The 23,027-nt window shown below is 40.6% G+C and overlaps 1 protein-coding gene across 6 annotated transcripts in view; it reads left to right on the forward strand.

The window, feature by feature from the left end:
• Positions 1-23,027, forward strand: part of Dlc1 (DLC1 Rho GTPase activating protein) — a 420,643-nt gene that overhangs the window by 39,301 nt on the left and 358,315 nt on the right. Inside the window, exons 1-2 of one of the 6 annotated variants that reach the window (XM_063275674.1) lie at positions 1,025-1,508; positions 15,495-16,693. In XM_063275674.1, the coding sequence (XP_063131744.1) occupies positions 15,620-16,693 (1,074 nt within the window). In that variant the 5' untranslated portion in view covers positions 1,025-1,508; positions 15,495-15,619. Of the gene's footprint in view, positions 1-1,024; positions 2,330-15,494; positions 16,694-23,027 lie in introns of those variants that run through there. The other 5 variants (XM_063275672.1, XM_063275673.1, XM_017600236.3 and 2 more) reach the window with 5 other exon arrangements.

The following is a 23,027-nucleotide window of genomic DNA, read 5'->3' on the forward strand; positions in this document are numbered from 1 at the left end:
CTCTCTCTCTCTCTCTCTCCTCAAATTCATTAAGTAGGGCCAGCAGTGAGCTCCCAGAATTCAGCTGTGTCTGCCCAACCAGTGCTGATATTACAGGCATGCACCTCCATACCCAATAATTTTTAGGTGGGTTCTGGGTATTGTAGTCAGGCTCTTGAATCCCTCAGTGTGGCAAGCACTTTAGTGACTGGGATATCTCTGAACCCCCCCCCCTTTTTTTTTCTTGCTGGCGTGGTCTTTCTATGTAGAATAAACTAACCTTGTACTCCTGTCGGTCTCCCGAGAGCTGGAGTTCCAGACCTTTGTCACCGTGGCAAGCCCCGCTAGTATATTTATGTTAGAATACATGACATGTTCTGGTTTCTACGTGGCTTGAACCTGGTTTTGCGATTTGGCTTTTCTCTAAATTGTGTTTTCTGTTGCTTTTGAGACAAGTCAGTTGTCCAGTGAAGAAAGCTGCGGTAGCTGTAACCTCATACTTCATCAAGTTATCACCTGCACGGTGTTGTCAGGGCAAAATGAAAGATGGCCATTCCGCTGTTGGAGGACCTACATGCGTTTGTAGAAATTAAGACCACGTGAGAATATTCGTAAACAATGAGAGCCACTTAAATTCAGATAAGCCGACAGCTGTGGAGACGTGCGGGCTCAACAACTCCAGCATCTCGTTATATGTGCTATACTCATTTCTAACTTGGATATTGGAACTATTCTTACACTCTACATTATTGACAAGCTAAAATGTATAACCCTCTCATGGAGTCGGTAATTAGATTCATCTGATCCCTAATCAGTAAAAATCTAAAGGACTCGTTAGGTTACCCAGAGTTGTAGAAGGAACCCTTCCAATGTAACTAAAATGAAAGGGAAAGGTTACTGAGTAGCTTCGACCAAATAAGATAAATGGACAGATGCTGTTTCCTGTGTCTCTGGTGTAAACAAGGAAGCTGTCCCAATGGCCTGGCCACAACCTACATGTCCCAAGGCCACAGTCCCTTTTACCCTTGCGTTTTCCCTGAGGGAGAGTTCTGGGTCATAAAAGAGACTCTCGGTATGAATTCTTTCCAGAAATGATTTGAGCACTGCGTTTGTAACAATCTTATTATAAGACGAGCTAACATCTATTATTAATCGGTGCGCTAATTAAAGCCACATTCGCAGTTTCCATTAGCTTATTCCCTAAATTCTCCAGAGTTGGCTGTCTGGTTTTAATCAAAACCAAATGGTAGTCCAAGCTCCCAGGCTGGAGCAGCTAGGAGGAAGTCATGCAGTGGAGGCACAAAAGCAGAGGAGATAAACAGATGAGAGTTCACAAGCTGTCTGGGAAAAAATGCACACAGTCTGCTCGCCACTCTAGAGATGTGATTGAGAGACTCCGCCATACCGGAGGAAGCTTCGCAAGTGTTTAATGTCAGCAGGACTCTAACTTGATGAAGATGGAGTCTGCCTTCTTCCTTTCCAGCCTCACTAGCCGTGCTTGTCTGCAACTGGAGGATCCCTGACTGGAGGTAAGAAGACTCCATGGGCTGTGGCACAAAGTACCCTGTTCTGTTCAGATTTCTGGGGGTGTGAAGGAGAGAGAAGAAGGAAATGCTCTGCTTCCTGGATTCTCGGAATTTTACTTACAGACTTTTCTCAAGTCCAGGATGTAAATTTTTAAGTTATTTTTTAAAGTTCTAAACTTTAGAAGAATTACGGTATTAGAAGTCTCAGCCTTCATCTAGCTGTCTTAGAAAACTTTTGAAATGAGTCTTAGCAGAAGTGTTCTCCCTTTAACACAGTAGAAACGTTGTGCGCGGAGGGGAGAGGCTGCGCTTTCTTTCTTCCTTGTTTTCCACGAGCCCTGTGGGATAGGAAGGACTCTAGGACTTTCTGACGCTAGCTAATCATCTCAAGAGCTTTGACAAACTCACTTCAGTTCTGTGTAAAATCAGAGCTTCAACGCCCAGGCGGCTCTGCTCGGCCCCTCCCCTCCCTCAGCTTCATGCAGGCTTTCTCACATGCAAACTTCTCAGAGGCAGGAAATACTTTGCAGGCAATCTGGGCCTGCTTGTGGAGGCCCCTCTCGCAAAACATCAGTCTGCATTTAGAAGACAGAAGTCACTAGGATCGCCTTGACAGGATCCCGAGTTAGCTGAGGCTCCTTCCAGCTGCAGAGGGTGTTTTCTGTTAGAATCACACACTGCTGTTAAAGAGAGCTGCTGAGAATAGAGCCCGTGACCTCAGCCAGAAATGTGAACTTAGATTTTGGAGACACTAACCGGGCAGACTCTTCTATCCTGGCTGCGACAGCATCATGCTTTGGCGGTAACAGCAACTCCTGACCCAGGTAAGAGGCTGCTGCAACTGTCATGTAGGAGACAGAGCTGGGAACCTTGGCACCTTCGGCCAGCTGTTGATGGCTTTCAGAGCTGAGCCCTGAAAAGCAGAAGGGGAAAATGTGTAGTCAGTTGAAAGCTGCGAGTCAAAATCTTTGTAGCAAAATGTCATTTCTAAAATGTGTTCCGCACAGCTCTAGTCTCTAGCTCTAGTCTCTTTCCCCATACAGAAATGTTTTATTCTGATCTCCTTTTTATTCTTAACTTACTGACCAATTCATCTATAACGCGCCGCTGCCGATAGGTGTAGCACATCTTGAGGCCAATGAATCTTCTCATATTAAAGTGTGAAGCATCAGGAAATCCTTCCTCCTCTCTGTTTTCCCAACAAAAGGAGAACATGATGTTACAACGTTTTTTTTTTTTCTTAATAATGAGCTTTCAAAGAATAATTGGTGTCTTACTGAAAACTATGAAGGTCAACTTCTTTAGTATTTCCCCCAACTATTTTCAGTCACATATCCAATTACTAATACACAACTTAAATTATTATTTTAAGAAAAGTAAAGATGAACACATTTACAAGTTATTTCTGTCTCTACACGTTTAATGTCAGTTTGGGAGCTTAAGTGTCGGAATTGCGTTTGGTTTACATTAAACTTGGATTCGCCGCTCAGATCTTATGGTGTGGGAATGCTCTGTGTTACTGAAGCAAACCGAATAGCTGATGTGATGTGTACGATCCCGTCAGTCATGAGAAAGCTTAGCTGACCACCGTTCATATTTCGAGTCATCGTGAAGTCATATTGTCACCATGCTTCAACTGTCTAAATTTTCTCAATGGCTAAATGTGCGGTCCAGGAGTAAATAAATGTAGCAATGCACAATATAAGCCAATTACAATGACAAAGATGATGCTATATTTAGAAGGAAATTATTTTTGAAAAACTGTATGGAATAGTATGCAAAGAGAACAAACGTTCGTGCCTATCTCAAGATCCATGACACAAACACGAACTGCAGTGAGAGAGGGAGAGCGGTTTTGCCAGTTGGATCATAAGAAATCAATAAGGATGTTAATCATAAACTTCTGTAAAGGACAAGATAACCATTGGCTGTGTTAGCTAATAGAAGTCTTCATTTCTAGCCTTGAGTGATGTAGATTGATGCTTTGACCTTGTCGCTGACAATTTAAGCTTTGTTAAGGCTTTTTAAAATGAGGGGAAAAAAAACAGATTTTAATATGCAGAAAGTGAAATTCTGGGGCTTTAGGAGAATAGATGAGATCAGTGGCAGAGCAGTTCTCCACTGTGTGCAAGGCCCTGGGTCTGAACTATTTTACAAAAATAACCGAGTAAAATGCTAGGGAAAGAAAGAGCATTAAGTATCACTCTCTGGTGTTGTCAGGGATCACCAACAAGGAAGCTAAGGAATAACATTCAAAAGTGTCCCGTCCAAGGTCATACTGCTGGCTAGGGCAGGAGATGACAGGGCAACCATAGTCCCCGGCCTCGTGTGTTATGGTCTTCATACCACAGACCTTGCTTTCTGTGCACAGTGAAGTGTGTTCTTGTTCATCTAACAGGAGGCTGACTTTCAAAAAGGAAATTGGAGTTCTCCTCCTTCAGAAAAGAAAAATCAAACTCGCTGATGGACAGCACTTTCTCAAAGGCTAAGGTTGCTTACAAGGATTGATTAGGTTTTCATCTCCGGCTTTAAAGTAGCTGCGTTTTTGAATGACTATTTTGTTAAATCTTACTCTTATGTCAAGCCAGCTCACCTATATGCTATGATGATGGTCATTTAAAACTCGTGTTTCTTTTAAGAAAATGACCTAATGAGGAACCTGATACTCAACTGGCACAGGAAAAATGTCATCCCCACCAATGACCTTCAGACGTAATTTTAAGACCCTCAGTTATAACTGTCTCAAGGCTCTCAATAATCTGTGATATCTCAGCTAAATATGTCCACACCCCATTTCCAAGTCCAAGAGCCAAGAGGCTGTATGAATATTTCCATAAGAAAGTGTAAGTGTGCATTCTATAACTTTTTTTTTCTACCTCCGATCTACATAGCTCTACTCTAAGGCTTCAATTAAACTCTCTAGTACAGTTGTTCTCAACCTCCCTAATTCTGGGACCCTTAAAGACAGTTCCACCTGTTGTGATGACACCCAACCACGTAATAATTAATTTGTTGCTACTTCATTACGGCAATCTCGCCACCGCTATGAATACTAATACAAATAGCTGATAGGAGGGAGACTAGATATATGGAACCCCCTTGAGGGGTCGCGACCCACAGGTTGAGAATCCATGCTCTAGTCCCATACTAGGTATCTCTTTTGCGCTATCTAAGGAGTGACCAGGGAGATATCAAATGAGAGAGTTCACTAGATCCTCTGTGGCATACATCCTTCCTTACAGCACATGTGTGCCGCAGCAGTGTGCTTTCCAGGCAAAAGGCTTTTCCCATAAAACTAATGTGTTCTGTTTCTAATGGGTAGCCTTTCCTTAGAGCAGTGCCTCTCAACCTTCCTAATACCATGACCCTCTAAGGCAGTCCCTCGTCTTGTGATGATCCCCAATCTTAAAATGATTTTGTTACTGCTTTGTAGCTTTGCTACAGGTATGAAATGTAATGTATATACCTGATACGCAGAACATCTGACATGTGACACCAATGAAACAGTCGTTCTGGGGGCGCAACCCACAGGCTGAGAACCACTGCCTTAGATTCTGTGCTATGGCACTGTCTGGCTTTTAGTTTGGGGGAGGGTTCCTAATATTGACACCTACAGTGCTCAAAACTCTCTCCCGCAGCCATCGCACTGCACTGCAGGAGACTGGATACCTAGTCATGCTTGCTGGAAGGCAGTGAACAGTGAGCAGTGTTCACTTTTCATTCTGAAGAATTCTCATTGACAGAAAGGAGGTTAATCCCTTCCAAACCTTTCCATACCACACACCTTGCTGCGCGTTCCTGGGATGAGCCTAATCTTATTTACTGATAAATTGATTCATGGGTTTAAAATTGGTCTAAAGTGGGTCATTTCTGAGCTGTCATCTGTTTTTGTTTCTCCTTGGAAAGTGCAAAGACTGCTATTGCCTTGTGAGGAGAACGACCCTTTTAAACCATTTACTATAGAAAGGTTTTGGGCAATAGCTGACACATGATTGATTCATAAGACTTTATGTAAGCATAATCAAGAAACACCAACAGTTTTGTATGAGAGTAGGTTTCTTGAAGCCAAAACTAAATACCTACAGAGAAATGTCCTTCTTGATCAGCTTTGAGACGTTAATGTAGTTTACTACTTCTCTGGCTTTAAACTGCCTGTCTGCTTAAGAGTTTTGGGGAATGCATGGGCTTCATTTTCAAAGAAGCTTTTTCTAAAAATAATGAAGGCAAACTATAGACACTGAAATCTTACTAAAAGAAAATTGATTTCATTCAATGGAGTATAGGCTGTTTATGTACATGAACTTGAAAACATTGACAGGGAAGCACGTATAAAATGAAATGTCCAACTAGGAGGCCATAGAGATTCATCACAAGAACCTTCCCATTAGCTGAGGTGGATGCATGGAGATGAGCTGTGGTTGGCCACACATCTCAAGCAATTCTATTGCATTGAAATCCCAGAGCATCTTAGCACTGCAATGCAGGTAAATTAAAAATGGAAATAGCAAAAGCAGGAAGATCAAAGAGCAAGCTTAGAAAGTTGATTTTCATTCCCAGCGATTAAAAACACCTCTAACTCTTCAAGAATTACCAATACCTGCTTGCCAGTAAGTTGTGCACTGAAGGGGAGCAAAGGGGACAGAAGAAATAAACAGGGTTGCAGAATGTTAATATGTTAATTTGACTCTATTCTCTGGTCATCCCAATCTGATAGACTAATACTTGTTAAGGAGGAAGAAAAAGAAGTGTTTGGCAGAAGCCATCAGAAGTTAAGGCCAGAGGTTAACAACGCTTTTATAAAAATGACATTACATTTCACTAAGAACCAGAAGCACAAGCTTCCAGAAAGAGTTTGAAATGAAAGCTTATATGAGGTAGAGTGAGGGGGCCTAGCTGCTTCCTCAGTTAACACAGGACAGGATACTGAAGGAATCCTAAAGGATGCAGGACACTGACTGGGTCCATCTTTGCCCCTCAGTGCTCCTGATTTGAGTCAGTATGAGTCACATTTTGATGGACCACATCCACGCTGAAGTAGCAGGAGCTGGCAAGGATAACTCCAGTTCATACTCTGATTCTGTAGGAGTCCCCATAAAATCATCTCCTCCTTGTCCTCCTCACCCCCACATCACCATCTCTGAGTATCTGGTGAGTGCCTGAAATGTGCCTTCGATTAAGCACCCTTTCCATCCTTTTAAATCATGTTGCATTAGTGCATTATTGTGTTCTTATCCATTTTTCATTTTAAGAAACAACTAAAATTTCCAGGAGGAAAATATGCTTTAACAGATATTTTGCCTATATACAGACATACAGGGCAGGTGGAGGGAGGGAGAGGGAGAGGGAGGAGGGATGGAGGGATGGAGGGAAAGAGGTAGGGAGAGAGAGAGGGAAAGGGGGAGAGAGAGAGAGAGATCCTTGTCTACTCAAAGGTACTTAACATTGGGCTAGATCCTTTGTCCTGTACCTAATCCATTTTATGTGTTTAATAATGGTAATTCCCATTACCATTATCATCAAAAGTTTTAATGTTCATAATATTACTTCACTTTCTAGAAAAACATCCACTGACAAAAACTGGCTCAAATGTCTATTCACAGATAGGTAACTATGATGAAATCATCCGGACTACACATAAAAGGCTGAGGTTGAAATCTAAAGTCTTGGCCCCTGACAGGATAGTGAGCTGATGGAAGGAGGGAAATTCAAAGAATTTCTTCTTGATTTCAGTGAAGGCCATGCTTTTGCCTAAGGAACAGCTCGCAGTTCAGTTTTCTAAAGTCACCTGGTTATCTAAGCACCTGTGTCAATGGTGCCTCATGCACCGTATCTCGCATTCACACCGAGTGATGGCTATTTCTACTGCAAGAGAATTCCTAGAAATGATAACCGAGCTAAAAATAAAGTGACCACTTAAAGCAAAGCCACATCTCACTATGATGATGATAAAGCCTTATAGCACATGTTCCTTGTTGGACAGAAATATCTTTTTATAAAGAGGCAAAACCATGTGTCACTCGTGTACATTAGCTAAAGGTGAGGAGGAGTAAGTGTCCAGCACAAAGCTTAACTCTAAAGTTCTTCTTCATTACATGAAAATTTCCACCTGAGACAAGTTCAGAGTGAAGACACTAATTGTACGATATTTTAGAACAGCAGTTCTCAACCTGTAGGCTGCTATCCCCTGGGAAGGTCAAAAGACCCTTTCACAGGAATAGCCAAAGGCCATCAGAAAACACAGATATTTACATTATGAACCATAGTGTTAGGAAAATTACAGTTATGAAGTTATGGTTGGGGCTCTACACATCATGGACTGTATGAAAGGCTAGTAGCATTAGAACGATTGAGAACCACTGTTCTAGAGGAAGGAGTCATGTAAAGTTACCATCCACTCAGAAGTTTACTTTGAAAACTCCACTCAGGCACTGTGTGCTTTGAAACATTTACGTCGGGAGGGAAATCTACAGAAAGCTACAAAAATGGCTAGGGTCTAGGAAGTGCTGTCGCCACAAGGCATTCTGTTCCTCCTGTTAATTCTGGGCTCTCTTAGAAGCCACATGCTCCTGGAACTATCTTCCTGATAGCAAGTAAAAGACCATAAAGTGTTTCAAGATTTCCTCAAATTATGTGTGAGATGCTTAGGACACATGTTGGGAGAGTCTACAAAGATGGCTTCCCTGAGCTGTAAAGTGGGTGTGAGGTAGGTGTTACCAGGTCTCAACTCCTCCCTACAAGGAAATTAGACCCTGCTCAGGAGCAGGGAGGTAAAAACAGGGCATTTCCAAAATAATAGCTTGCCATGTTACAACAGCCTGTTCTTTTCCCGTGAGTAGACTCCTAGACGATCGAAAGGGTTACTTTTGAAACTTCCCTAGTTCCTGGAGTAATTCTATTCTAAGAGCAAAGGATGCGAAAAGCCTTTCCAAATCTAGGAGAAGCTCCAAGGTATGCATTAAATAAGTCACCACTGAAGAGCTAGTTTTCATTTTGCTGCCTATTTCATTTTCCTTCCAAAAACCAAAATTAACAGCCAAGAAAAAACATCTCTTGGAAACAGTGGTGGGCTGTTTAAACCTGTCATAGGTGGCTTATTTTATAATTTACACTGAACCTAAATTTTTTGAGGATCTCCCAACATGGAGACATAGAAGCTATTTCATGTATCCTATTTTTAACTTTATGGAGCAATTTACCAATAAAGAATCTTAACAGGAGTCGATGTTTCTTACTAACAACTAACGATGCACAGTGAATACACTCTGCAGAAGAAATGTGAACATTTGCCCGCATGAGCGACCCCATGACATTTCTCCCCTTTATGGTAGCATATAGGTTGATATTATTGTTCTTCCAATATCATTTATGCAGCCATTTCTAGGAAAGGCTGTTTAACAGTCTCTGGTACTCCGAGTCTTTGAACCTGTCTAGCCCCTCTTCGGTGATGTTCTCTGAGTCATAGATGCAGTGGCTGTGACATAGTGCATCTGTTGACCTCTGCACTGTGTCCAGTTGGGGTTCTCTGCGATGTTATAACTGCTGGGAAGAGGGCAGTGAACCTCTCCCAGGGCTGATTCCCCTTATCCTTTTCTTAGGCAGAGTGGTCAGCCTTGAAAATATATATACGCAAACAACTAGTACGGACTCAGCAGGTCTGTATTTATGGGCAGACACATAATAAATAGCATCAAAGAAATACAGGCCATTAACCTGAGAGTTGCAGGGCATAGGGAGGGATGTGAGGGAGGAGCTAGGAAGGGGAAAGAGGAGGAAGTGATCTAATTTTAACCCAATGAGATAATTTTAAAATAATAATTATTTATGTGTGAAAGGATGTAGGTGATGTTTCAATGAGAGATTAAGACGTAAACTGTTGCTAAAGAGAGAACAAGCTTTATACCGTTATTTGGACATAAGTTTCCTGAATTCTATATTGACATTTTCTCTCGCCTACAACCCACTTCTACCATTCTCTATCTTGGATTCGGTGACACAAAAATCTATGGGGAAAGCACTCATTTTTTCCCCTAGAAGTTGGCTGTCTTGTGAGAATCCTAGAAATTCTGTTTAGAGGTATCGTATTTCTTTTGCTGCTTGCGTACTCACAGAAAGGACTTAAGAAAAAAAATCATATCTGCTTGTGAGTTCTCTATGCACATAAACATTTTTAAATTATTTCGGTTTGGTCCTGAAAAGCATTCCTCTTCATTTTGTCACTGAGCATGTGTCCCAAAAGTCAGAATCTGGATAATTTATGCATCGACATGTTTGTAAATAAATAATAAATAAATCCCTGTGCTCCACACTAGCTCGTTGTGCTAAAGCAATGACTTACTGACATTGGTCAGTGTGCACTGAAAGGGCTGATTTACAGTGCAATTAGGTCTGTTTCCAAACAGGTGCCTACTGACTTTTCTAATTTGATTTGGGTAAGTCTGCAGGGAGCACGGACTGTTCACAAACGTGACTACAATCTCACCTCCACCCTCCGTGCTGGAACTGTGTCTGGTTTGAGCTTGCAAAAGCGTGCTCGCTGCCACAGATGCTAGAGATTCATATGTCCAAGTGTCCGGGTGTGTCTGGAAAACACTGTTTCCTTATAGCTGTCCGCCACTGTGCCTCTCGAAATTATTCAACCTCTTCTTCTCTGATGACCTCTGGGCCTTGTCAGGGAGGAATGTGAGACATAGATGTCCCATTTAGGCCTGAGGACATCACAGTCTTTAGCTTTTATTCTTTGAGCCAAGACCAATTGCTGTTTGCTCTCTTAACTCTTATGTGTGAGCAGTTAGGGATGAGCGTTGAGAATCTTTTAAAATAGTAATAAATCAGTTTAATACTATAGCCATTTATCAGAATAATGGTGTCAGGTTCTCTATGAGGGTCCATGATCCACCTCAGCATAGATTCTTGGACCAAATAGCAATGCCAGTATGGGGTTCACAAAACCCCATGATTTGAAAATGGCTATTCCAATTCCTTGCAACAGTATTGATTATTTTACTGTATAAACAATATATACCATTATGCAGGTACCATGAGCTGTATTTCCTTTTGTATAAAATTGCTTTTCATACAGTTGACAACTGATTCCTCTAATGTTCTCTGTAATTCTTGCTATTAATAATTCTTCCACCCAAATTACCTCTCATTGCTGTATGTTCTCAGTGTACATATTGTATTTCCTTTTAAAGATGTTTTTCTTAGCTATATCTCTTACAGAAACTCACTCTATGAATTTCCATCAGAAATTCTGTTGCACACTGAATTCTTGGCCTTCTTCTTGCCTGTCTGCCTCTCTGGTCCATTCCAAAAATATGTTTTAGAGCAGAAACACATTCTTAAGCATGATTTTAATGCCATGTTTGTATGCCATCTTATCTCTGGCGTTAATTCTGAGAAATCTATCACCATCTCCATTCAGAATTTCTAAAATATAATCTTCTATTTCTATGAAAGCACTAAGTATCTTTGTTTCCTCTCCTATGTTCTGAAATTTTGTAGTGATGCTTCTGATAGCCAACTTTTATTCTTTGGTTGTAATGCGCAGCCCATGATTCTCTTTGCCCTAAAGACTTGATCATTACTCCTAGGAGGTTGTCTGATTTTAAAATTAGCAAATAGAGGATTGGAGAGGAAACTCAGGAGTTAAAAGTAGGTAGCACTCTTTCAGAGTACCCAACTTTGATGCCAAGCACCCATATTAGGTGACTCATATTTACCTGTGGCCCCAGTGGAATCTAAGTCCTCTGACCATTGTGGGCACTTACACACACACACACACACACACACACACACACACACACACACATGCACATACACATGCACACATAGGCATGCACACACTTAATTTTTAATCTTTAAAAGGTAGCACACAAAGCAATTGACTTTATTATATACCACTCACAGATGCGTATGATGGACTTGGTTCACTCATTTTTCTTTGAAGAAAGGATCCCCTTCAATTTTTATGAAATGCTCCAGAGGATTGACATTTCTTTCTGGACTAAGGGATTTTTAAAATTAAAATAATGGTCTAGCATTTGTTATTGAGTCTATCCCCCAATATCTATCCCCCCAAATATCCTATAATAATAAGTCTCTGGAAACAGAAGGAAGATTTCTTCTATCAAGTAGGGCAAACTTTCCATTAGACTTAGTTGTTGAAGAGGCAAAACAAAAGATCCAAGAAACATTCCACTCTGTGGGGAATTCTCTAGCACATCCTCCACACTCAACATCACTTTCTATTAAAAAAAGAAGAGAGAGAAGGAAAGGGGGATGGGCAAGAGGATGAGGCTCCCAACTGATGTGAAAATTTTCACAGTATTCATATTTATCAATGATGGTACTTTTTTATTTATGAGTATCTTTCATAAAATCAAAAGATACAATGAATACAGAAACACAGAATACAATATTTACATCTCTATCCTTCGTGTTCAGCACAATATCTAATATTCCTTAGATAGTGAATGGGCTTTTAATAGTGATTATGCCTGTACTACTGTCTACCGGATATTACCACACATTGATCTAGCCACAGGTCTTTGCTTATGCCTTCTTGAGTGATGCAGAGTTGACAATAGTCAATGAAATTTCTTTTAATTAACAGAGTAAACTATAATAAGTGGTACGCATATTTCAAAAGTAAGTGTAATCCACAGTGTTTACTGTACGGCAAATACGACAGAATAGCCGGTCGTTCTCCAACTAGACTCTCTCCACTTCCCATTTTTAGATACTACAACGTTCAGTGGTGTTTGATTCTGAAATGCGTATTTTGTGCCATGAGATGCTTATGTGAATGAATAGTAGTTCAAAGTTATGCCAACAATAAATTTTAAATCACTTTCTGTCTACACATCCTATCCACTAATACCACAAAAAGTGTCTTTACGCATTTCACAGAGATTTACTAGGACATCTCTGCGACTAGAGGTGCCTAGAGTCTCCAGTGACATGAACACAGTGGTGTTTTAATGTATGCATTTCAGAAGTAAAAATCCACATGGAAATTCACTTCATAAAACCAACACCCTAGAAATGACCTACATTTTCCCAGACCTTCTGAATCCACAGAAGCTGAGCTCATTATTTAATAAAACTGCATGAAAGGATCAGGGGAAAAATAAAACAGAAATATGTAGAATTGTGGTCTGTAGATCGAAAGATAATTTTATTTTTTATTGGATTTTTTTTACTTATATTTCAAATGTTATTCCCTTTCCCAGTTTCCCGCCCACAAGCACCCTATCCCATCCCCCTCCCCTTCTTCTATGAGGGTATCCCCCTCCCTAACCACCTCCTCCTTCCCCACACATTCCCCTGCACTGGCAGGACCAAGGACTTCTCCTCCCATTGGTGCCCAACAAGACCATCCTCTGCTACATATGCAGCTGGAGCCATGTGTCTGTCCATGTGTAGTAAAAGATAATTTTAAATATGACAGCTTGAGGGCTGGGGATTTAGCTCAGTGGTAGAGCGCTTGCCTAGGAAGTGCAAGGCCCTGGGTTCGGTCCCCAGCTCCGAAAAAAAGAACCAAAAAAAAAAATGACAGCTTGATACAGAATCCCTTAGGGAAAGTCAGGCCTTTTAGAAAGAATACATCTTATAGCCCGAATTTCCGTCAATTAGAATGACTTAGAAAATCAGCCTCGTATGCTCGGATGCAGTGCCAATATCGCAATGTTTCTGTTTACTAATAATTTCTCAGGTTTTCAGTGGAAGGTTTAACCAAGAATTAAAAATGTGTGTAGAAAGATGATGGAGATGTGTTGACACCCATCTGGCCACAGACTATGGAACAGGGATTAAAACTCTAATGATGATCATAAGAATGATTAATAGGAAATGTTTTTTTTTCCTAAAAATGGACAGAATATGGGCATAAAAATGATTTTTAAATGCCCCAAAAAGCCTGACTCCGAAATGAGGGCAGTTGAGCCTAACTAATTTGTAATTTCTCTGTGCTGTTAAATCATCTTGGAATGTGTTGGACCACCATCCTTCAACATGAGAAGAATGCTTACCTACTTGCCCTGGTTGAGTAAAATAAGTTAAAACCATGAAGCTCTTAGGAGAAAAAGACACCCGTGTATTGATTTTTCAGATTTAGCTCAAAGTTTCTGAGGAGCTCAGAGAACTGGTTTTCTCCTTAGAGAAAGAAGTAAAGCCAGAGTTCAGGCTCAACCTAAACATAAATGGGGCTTAGGAATGACACAGTAATACCACTTGGCATTTCTTAAGTTGGCCTGCTCCTTCTACACTGGATAAAAATAAAGAAAAGAAAGCATCTAAGGCAGAACCACCCTATTACAACCCCAATTTGCCCATGAAAGCAGAAATGGCTTGCATCTCAGCATTTTTCCCACTTTCCAGAGCCTCCCACACTATAATGACTTATGCATGGAATTCAGAAGCTTTATATTTTTCTTCTCAGTGCAAGGTGAATGCCAACATGGAAAATGTGATGGCCAATTTCAAAGATGGCCACAGAACGCTGAAAGAACCAGAATGTATCCAGAAAGAAGGATATTTGGTCTGACCTGGGTACCAAAACGCTAGAGAAGCTCCATTCCACTCGTCTTTATAGGGTGGGACTATTTACCTTTCGAGCATGTGCTTAGCAGGAATAACTTGACATTTTTGGTGGGGAGTCAGAGTCCTTTTCAAAAGATGGGATTGAAGCCAGCCCAGCAGTTAATCTGGTTTATGGCTAAGAGCAACATTATATGCTGGCAGTTCCCGTGCAGAGCAGAAACTGAAAAATGTCTGCTCTTTCAATGGGAGTTTTCATTCACAGTCTAGTAATTCGTTTTTGCTGTAGACTGATGTTTGGGTTAGTCAATTTTCGAAGGCTGACTTTAACATGGATAGAACTTGTTTGCTTTAACTGGTTTAAATAATTCAAGGTAGAAGGATAGAGACCTGGAGAGTCCTTATATTCTGACCTTACTTATCTTACCTGTGATTTTGTTACTTGCTTAAATTCATATGGTCCAAATCCTAGCGCGAATCTACTAACATCCTTACAAAGAAAGAAAATGAGACTTGAACATTTGAAAACAGGCCCTAATTTCTGAGGATGCTCACATCTCCTTTTTGGTACACTTGAATTCCTTCATGGTGTTCGAGTTCATATACAGGAAAGACAAGAGGAAAGATGATGACAATTCAAATATCACAATTCTATGGAGACAATGAACTCCCTTGGTTACTTGAGCCTAGGTCGTAGATGCTTTACCTAATTTAAACATTCGCTCACATTCTAGATCTATTGTTTTGAACATTTACACACTATTTTAGGAATTGATGATACTGCGATGATATTAGTGATAGCAGAAAATACATGTATGGATAGAGTATCTGTTCTAAAGCCTTATAATGGAATACACCATGCTTTCTTATCCATAAATTGTGAGTTAATATGAACTACACTGTATTGCTCTGTTTCCTTGTCACTCCTTGGGGTAGGGACATCCTGGTCACTGGGTCTGGTATGAGTTGTTTTACACACTAATGCATTTCACATTCTTCTCCATTGCTCAAGTTTTGCAAGACTGGTTCCCTGATGGCCTTTGTTTCAATACAAACCAAGCAGCAAATCAATTTCCTTAATGGCTTTTGTTCACAAAAGTAAATCAGGAAAGCACACAGAGCCAGAGCAACAAGTTCGTTTTTCCAGTGAATTTTATTAAGCACCGCAATCCAAATATTTTCTTAACGGAGCTTAAAATATTTTGGGTACTTATTTCTTTCTTCATTAATAAACCAGTCCAATTGGTTTTGTAAGTACTGATAAACTTTTACTAAAAATACTAAATGCAAATTTTTCTCTACTATTAGACTGCCTCTAAGAAATAAAACCGTTTAGGCTATTCAGCAAATTTCTTACCTCAGCTTCACAGCACAGATTAGATTCTTTGCCATGAAATACAGTTATGTTGGAAATGTATCTATAACAGCATATTTTCAATTTTTCCACAGATGACAACATGGCAGATTGCACTCTCTTCCTTGACCCATGAATTCAGAATCTTCTCTCCCCGACGTCCATCCCTTTGAGTGTCCTATGGAATGCATCTCCTTGTCTGCCGTTAAACTATGATGACATGTCTGTAGCTCTCAGAAAGAGGAGCTGGGAAGAGCATGTGACCCAGCAGAGCGAACAGCCTTTTAATTCTGATGAGTATGACATAGCATGTCACCACAGACTGGCATCCGACAGCCTGGAGGTAAGGATGGAGAAAGATGAAACCTTAAATGTGGACCATAAAGAGAAGCATGCCTCTCTACCAGACTGCTGTCGTGGGTCAGAGACAAGAGACTCTCCTGGGAGGCCAATGGGTCACATTTCACCGGAAGTGGATGAAAGTGACAGCCAGGAAGGAGAAGAGCGGTTTCTATCGCTCGAGGCCAGCACAGAAACACTAGTGCACATTTCTGATGAAGATACTGACTCCGATCTGCACCTTATCAATGACTCACAGATTTTACCTCCACAAAGACATGAAAGGGACAGCCACGAGAGTGTCAAAGGAGCAGGCTCCTTCAGGAAGACACTGTCCACCATGCAAAGTAGCCAAGATTCTCACAACACCTGGACGATGGCTGGTGAAGCTGAGATATCTGCAGCAGAAGGAGGTGAAGAAAGGAAAGATGGCGACACTATAAGTAAAAGCCTGGAGCATTGTAAGAGTACAAGTGCAAGTGAAACAAATGAGGTGGCCAAAGTAAATACATTCCAGTCTTTGAATGCGAAAGATGACATCACTCCTAAGACACAACTGCTTGATTCTTTGGTACTCGTGAAAGATGTCACACCTGAGACACAACTGCTTGATTCTGCAGTAATCGCTCAACAACACAGGAAACCTGACTTCCCTAACGATGACCAGGAAAAGAATCTGCACCATGTAGTAGAAGAAGACTTCTTAGTGGCTCCTTATACAGACAGAGGGCTGCCATTATTAAAAGCAGATTGCGGAAGCTGCCTTCTGCGGCCTCCTTCCTGCCCTGGTGGAATGTCAGCAGAAAATGACCTGGAGAGGAGTGGGTTCTCAGAATATCAAAACAAAAGCCCTCTCAGGGTCAGTCAGGAAGGTGTCATGCAGTGTTTACACGTAAGGGGCCCAGTGACCACCCAGGAGACCGGAGACAATCAAGTCAGACTGCGCAAGAGAAAGGTAAGCCTCACACGCAGATCATCTGGTTCCTTGAAATGTTGTAAATATCTTTCTTTTCATAACTCATGAATGTGCTTGGGCTGAAAAGGATGCACAGATGTTTTGTTGTCTTTACCCTGTCATGTAGCAAGTACAATTTAAAGGCCGTTCTCTTGATAAAACCCTGAAACTAAGTGAGAGTTGACATACAATAATCTTACAGTTTCACTACCAACATTGAGATAGTTTGTGGCTCTTTAAAAGTGTGTTACAGGGGCTGGGGATTTAGCTCAGTGGTAGAGCGCTTACCTAGGAAGCGCAAGGCCCTGGGTTCGGTCCCCAGCTCCGGAAAAAAATAAAAACAAAAACAAAAAAAAAAACAAAAAAAAAGTGTGTTACGATAGCACTCAACATGGCTCACTTTCCTTGGAATTTAATACTCACCAACAGCATCACCCTGTAGTTCATGGCCTTCTGAAAAGGGACATGTAATTTTTATAAGAAAAACAGCAGTGTATTTAATCTGTCTCACTTGCATGGGCTTGTTTTCCGTTCCTTTCAAAGAGCATGTTTAGTCATTGGCAGCCACATATTTAAAACAAAAACAAAATCAACTTAAGACTAGCGGGATGGCTCAGAGGTTAGGGGCATGTACTTCTCTTCCAAAGGACCAGAGTTCAGTTCTCGGCACCCATGTGGAATGGTTCACAGCTGCCTATAATTCTTCCTCCAGGAGACCCCACGAATGCCCCCTGCCTCTGTGGGCCCCTGCACTTGTGTGTACGAGCCCCGCATGCAGATAAACACATGTACATGTAATTGAGAATAATATAAATCTTAATTCAAAATAACACTCTCAATATGGAAAGACAACGCTTTGCATGTGCTAATATTACTTTAAATGTCACACTCGTACATCTACGATGAGCAGAGGCACCATTATGTCTTTGCCTTGAAAGGGGCGGCGTACATAATATAATTATTTTATACCAAGCCCTTTGAATTATTCTACAGATTCCCCTGAGGAAGAGAAAGAAAGTACAGGGTGGCCCTACATGACTGTGGGTTAGCACTGAGCTCTTATTCATGATTTCAGGCTTCCTTTCCATTTATTTTCTGACGACACAGTACTACATGAACGGATGTTACTCTAAGGGCTGGCTAGTTTCTTCTCTGGTCACTCTTCTGTGGCCATGGAAGAAACTCTGAAGAGAACTTTGTGAAACAGAAGATAGCTATTCTTACTTCTATTTCACGGTGGCCATTCATGCACTGCTTGAGGGGGGGAACCTTTCCAATTACTTCTTATTTCCAAACACTGTGGTTATTTTAACAAACTAGATCATTAAACCGAATGTAGTCATTTCAGCGACGCAAAATGAACTCAAAGAGTGTACGGCAAAAGTCAACATGCTCAGACTAAATCCCAACAGAATATTCTATGCTTCTGGCAAAAACTTTCTTCCTTCTGTATGTTGTATTCAAATGTCAGTGCCCCATGAAGTTATTATGATTGGAATGCTTGGGTCACATTTCCAGAAATTTCCATACATCCTATCCAATCTGTTGAAAAGAATGCAATAAGGACACAAGGAAATATTAACTGATTTATGACATAGCTCCCTAAAATAAGACAAATCTGGCCCAACTGCCTACAGACACATTAAACATTCCTGCAACATATGCTCATGGTTGGACGTTGATATCAATATGAAGAATGCAGGAAGGAATCTGCTCTCCAACGTACTGCTAACGGCTGCACTTGGGAAGCCATAGCTATATCTCATTTGCAAATTCTAATTTAAATTTTCTATTTTAAGTGTTTCAACACCCCAAAGTGTTGCCAGATTATTGGTTGAAATACTTGCTTTGACATTACAACCTTTGGCATGCCTATTGAGAAGGTGGTTACAGTATAAATAATTAGTATTAAAATGGGTAATAACTTTTGTTTTATCAGTTACTAATGAATGTTAAATAACTATAAATTGAAAATTAGCTCAAATTGTAGCAAAATAATCAGTCATATGCATACAACAACATATACAGAAATATTCATTGTTTTGTGTAACTGAAAACTAAAAGAAACAGCCTAATTTTGATCAACATATATTTAACTATTACAAATTGTATAGGAAGCTAAGCAGTCATTAAGGACTTCGATGTAGGGGCTTTCAGGATAACTCAGTCAGCAAAGTACTTGCTATACAGGCAGGAAGAATCAAATTTGATTTCACAGAACACACATAAAAATCTGAGTGTGGCAAGGCATCCCTGTAACCCCAGCATTCTAGGTCCAGAGACAGTGGGAGCTTGCTGGCCAGCTGGTCTAGCGAAAGGGTAAGTTCCAGGGTCAATGAGATAACCTGTCTCAAAAACTAAGATGGGGAGTTGTGGCTGGAGAGATTGCTCAATGGTTAAGAGCACTGAATGAATGCTTTTGTTCAGGGAGCCTGGGTTCAATTCCCAGCATCCCACATGGTGTCTTATAACCATCCCTAACTCTAGTTCCAGTGGAACCAATGCTTTTTCAAACTCCTTGGACACCAAACATGTACTTGGTACACATACATACATGCAGGCAAAGCACTCATACACAAAATAAAGTTGAAGTTAAAAGACAAAATAAAAGATGGAGAGTGACAGAGGAAAGCACTCAGTATAAACCTCTGGCCTCATCTCAACACATATGTATGCCCTGACATTCATATGCATACCAAGAATACATAGATACAAGTGTATACACACATACACACACACATACATGCACACACATACATACACACATATACACATATATGCACATATACACACACAGACATATACATGCACATATATGTACACACATACACACATGTGCATACATATACCCACATGCATGCATACACATGCCCATATACACATGTACACACAATAAAGTGAAAATCACGGTACTTATCTTAAAAGATATCAATATTATTGTTCATCTGGAAGAAAATGGGGGCAAATTAGTAAGTTAGCATATTCTGGTTTGAGTGAAAAATGTTGGTATTATTTAGAAATTATGTTTTTATTTTAGTCATTGTTCTAGTTCTGTGAAGAAACATCACAACTAAGGCAATTCTTATGAAAGAAAGCATTTCATTTTGAGCTTGCTTATAGTTTCAGAGATTTAGTCCACCAGCATCATGGAAGAAACAGGCCGTCAGACCAGCAGACACTAGAGCAGTGGCTGAGAGTTAATCCAGATCCATAGGCAGAGAGAGAGAACCTGGGGCATAGGCTTTTAAAACCTTAAAGTCCATCCCCAGTGACGAATTTCCCCCAACAAGGACACACCTCCTAATTCTTCTAATCCTTCCAAATAATGCCATTCCCTGCTGACTGACTAAACATTGAAATCTGTGAGCCTAGGAGGGCCATTCTTATTCAAACCACCACTCCCTGGCTCCCTGTTATATGCTTATAACATATCACACTGCAAAAAATGTTTAGTTCAACTTCAAAAGTTCCCATAGTCTTTAACAGTCTCAATACCTTAAAATTCCAAAGTTCAAAGTCTCCTCTGAGATTCATGGCAATCTCTTAACTGCAGCCCCTGCCAAATAAAAATGAAAAAGGATATCATACGTTTCCAACCAACAATGGCACAGAATATACATTACCATTCCAGAAAGGAAGAAAGGGGGCATCATGAGAAGATACTGGACTGAAGCGAAACCAAAACAAACAAACAAACCAGCAAGATAAACTCCGAACTCTACATCTCTGTGTGCGATGTCAAAGCACTCTTCAGATAGCCAACGGCTTTCATCTTGTTGGCGGCAACACACTTTCCTCCCCAGGCTCGTTTCGTACCTGGGTCTGCATTCTCTTTGACAGGTATTCCAAGGCTCTGGCATCTCCAGCATCCTGGAGTCTCCCATAAACTCAAGCTTCAACTTCATAGCTTTGTGCAACAGCCTCTCTGGGCCTCTGTGAGGAGATACCTCTGACATACTCCTAGTCTCAGTGGTTTTTCTTAGCCTTGGAGAAAAATTCCACAACCTATTTCTTGTACTGTTGACTTTGAGGCCAGAACCACATATCGAATTTGCTAAATTCTGCTGTTCGATGGAACCAGAATTTGGCCCTCTAGCCAATTATATTTGTATCAACTTTCTGTTGTCAATGGTTTCCTTCAGTGCTTAAGCTTTTCTTTAATTCTTCTTCACAAATTGGGAGCTTAACAGAGGAGGTCTTGCCCCAAGATTACCATTCCTTTTATTCCAGTGAACTTTTTGCTTCCTTTTCTCCTCAAACTGAACATTTCATATTTCTCTTTGTCCAGCTTGCTCCTTTTTAGTATAGATCTGCATGTGAGTGATTACTAACAACCACAGACACGGTCAATACTAGACTGCCTTGAAATCTACTCTGTCAACCTCATTAATCTAAAACACTTCAATTTAGCCTCAGGCAGATTTTTAGGACAAGAACAAAAAGCATCCACACTCCTTGCCAAAATATCACAAGAAGAATGACCTAGGCTCTGAAACTTGTTCTGTTGGGATCCCACTGTCCACAGTGCCCTCTCTACCCCTCTCCTTGCTCCTTTTGGAGTGGCCCATTAAGCCCCACTCAAAATGCCAACTGATTTTTCTAGTCCAAAGTCTCAAAGTCCACATCCCACCAACAAGGGACAGGATCAGGACTGTCCCAGCAATACCCCAGTCCACCATACCAATTCTGTCTTAGTCACCATTCTATTGCTGTAAAGAGTTATATGACCAAATTAACGCTTATGAAAGAAAGCATTTAATAGCAGCTTGCTTACAATTTCAGTGGTTCAGTAAATTATCATCATGGTGGGGGAGCATGGTGGCATAAAAGCATGCCTTGCAGCAGTAGCTGAGAGTTACATCCTGATATTAGACTAACATTATAGTGGGTTATACTCCCAACCTTTTTCCTTTTTTTCTTTTTTAACTTTTTATTTTGAGACAAGTCTTTCTGAGCTGTCATGGGCTGACCTAGAAATCACTGAGGCAGAGAGAGAGAGAGAGAGAGAGAGAGAGAGAGAGAGAGAGAGAGAGAGAGAGAGAGAGAGAGAGAGAGAATGGGTTTGGCTTAGGTTTTTGATATGTCATAGCCCAACCTCAGTGACATTCTCCCTCCAAGGAGGCCTCATCTCCTAATCTCCCCAATCCTTTCAAATACTGTCACTCCTTGGTAACTGAGCATTCAAATTCATGAGTCTATGGGTGCCATTATTATGCAAACTCCACACTATAAACAGAAGATAAACTCTGTAACTGAATAGAATTTGCTGACTGTCTTCTAGCCAGGTAGAAGGTGGCATCAGATATTAGAATGGAATTCAAGAGATAAAAAAGAGAAAAATTTCACTTTGTAGTCTCTATATTTCTCATAAGTGATGAATTTAAAGTGCAAGGAACACGATAACGTGCAAAAATGAAATAGTATTATAAATATAAATATTTGAAATAGGTTATGCATGTACACTGTAATTATTCTCTTGTGAAAATGAAAGCATGTGTTTATAGGTTCTCAAAATGGCAATAAGAATTTTAATTGAAACTTGAGTTGTAAATCTCAGTGCTAAGTGATGCTAGTTTAAAAGAGAGAAGTCGGCGGGGAGGTTATGTCAGGCAAGCACCCTATACCTGGGCTATACTCCCAACCTTTTTCCTGTTTTTCTTTGTTACCTTTTTGTTTTGAGACAAGTCTCTCTGAGTGTCTTGGGCTGACCTGGAAATCACTGTTGCTTCCAGGCAGCCTCCAACTTGCAATCTTTCTGCTGAGCCTTCTTGATAACTGAGATTCGAAATCTGTGCCAGTGGGTTTGCTGAGAACGGTGTCTTCAGAGACACATGGGAGCCATGTTTTCATGTCTACACAATGTTAGGTGCCAGATACCAGAGTTTGCTAAGCCATCTGTCTACTTAAAACTATTTCTTAGTCATGGACTAAAATGAGAAGAGACGTTGGAAACGGGAAGTAGGCTGTGAGACAATCTGAAGGTCGAGGACTTTAATCAACTCTTTAACTAAATGCCAAAATAAGAATACCGAGTTCTTCATGGAATTTTCAAGCATAGATTTTTTTTCTTTCATTGGGATATAATCAATGTCCTAAGACTGAAATAAAATGAACAAAATAAAACAGTAAAACAGACAGGACAAGATTCTTTCATCTGCAGGGGATGACAGTACAGGCCTGAAAGCCCCTCCCCACTCGGGAGGCTCATGCAGGATGCAGAAATATGAAGGTAGCTTCAATTATACTATAACTATGGAGGTATCTTATTGTAATAAGATCCTGTCTCAAGGAATAAAGCAAAACAAACAAATGGGTGATCTCCTGAACATGTTGC

The sequence above is a fragment of the Rattus norvegicus genome, chromosome 16, assembly GCF_036323735.1.
Source record: "Rattus norvegicus strain BN/NHsdMcwi chromosome 16, GRCr8, whole genome shotgun sequence".
In the NCBI taxonomy this organism is placed as follows: domain Eukaryota; kingdom Metazoa; phylum Chordata; class Mammalia; order Rodentia; family Muridae; genus Rattus; species Rattus norvegicus.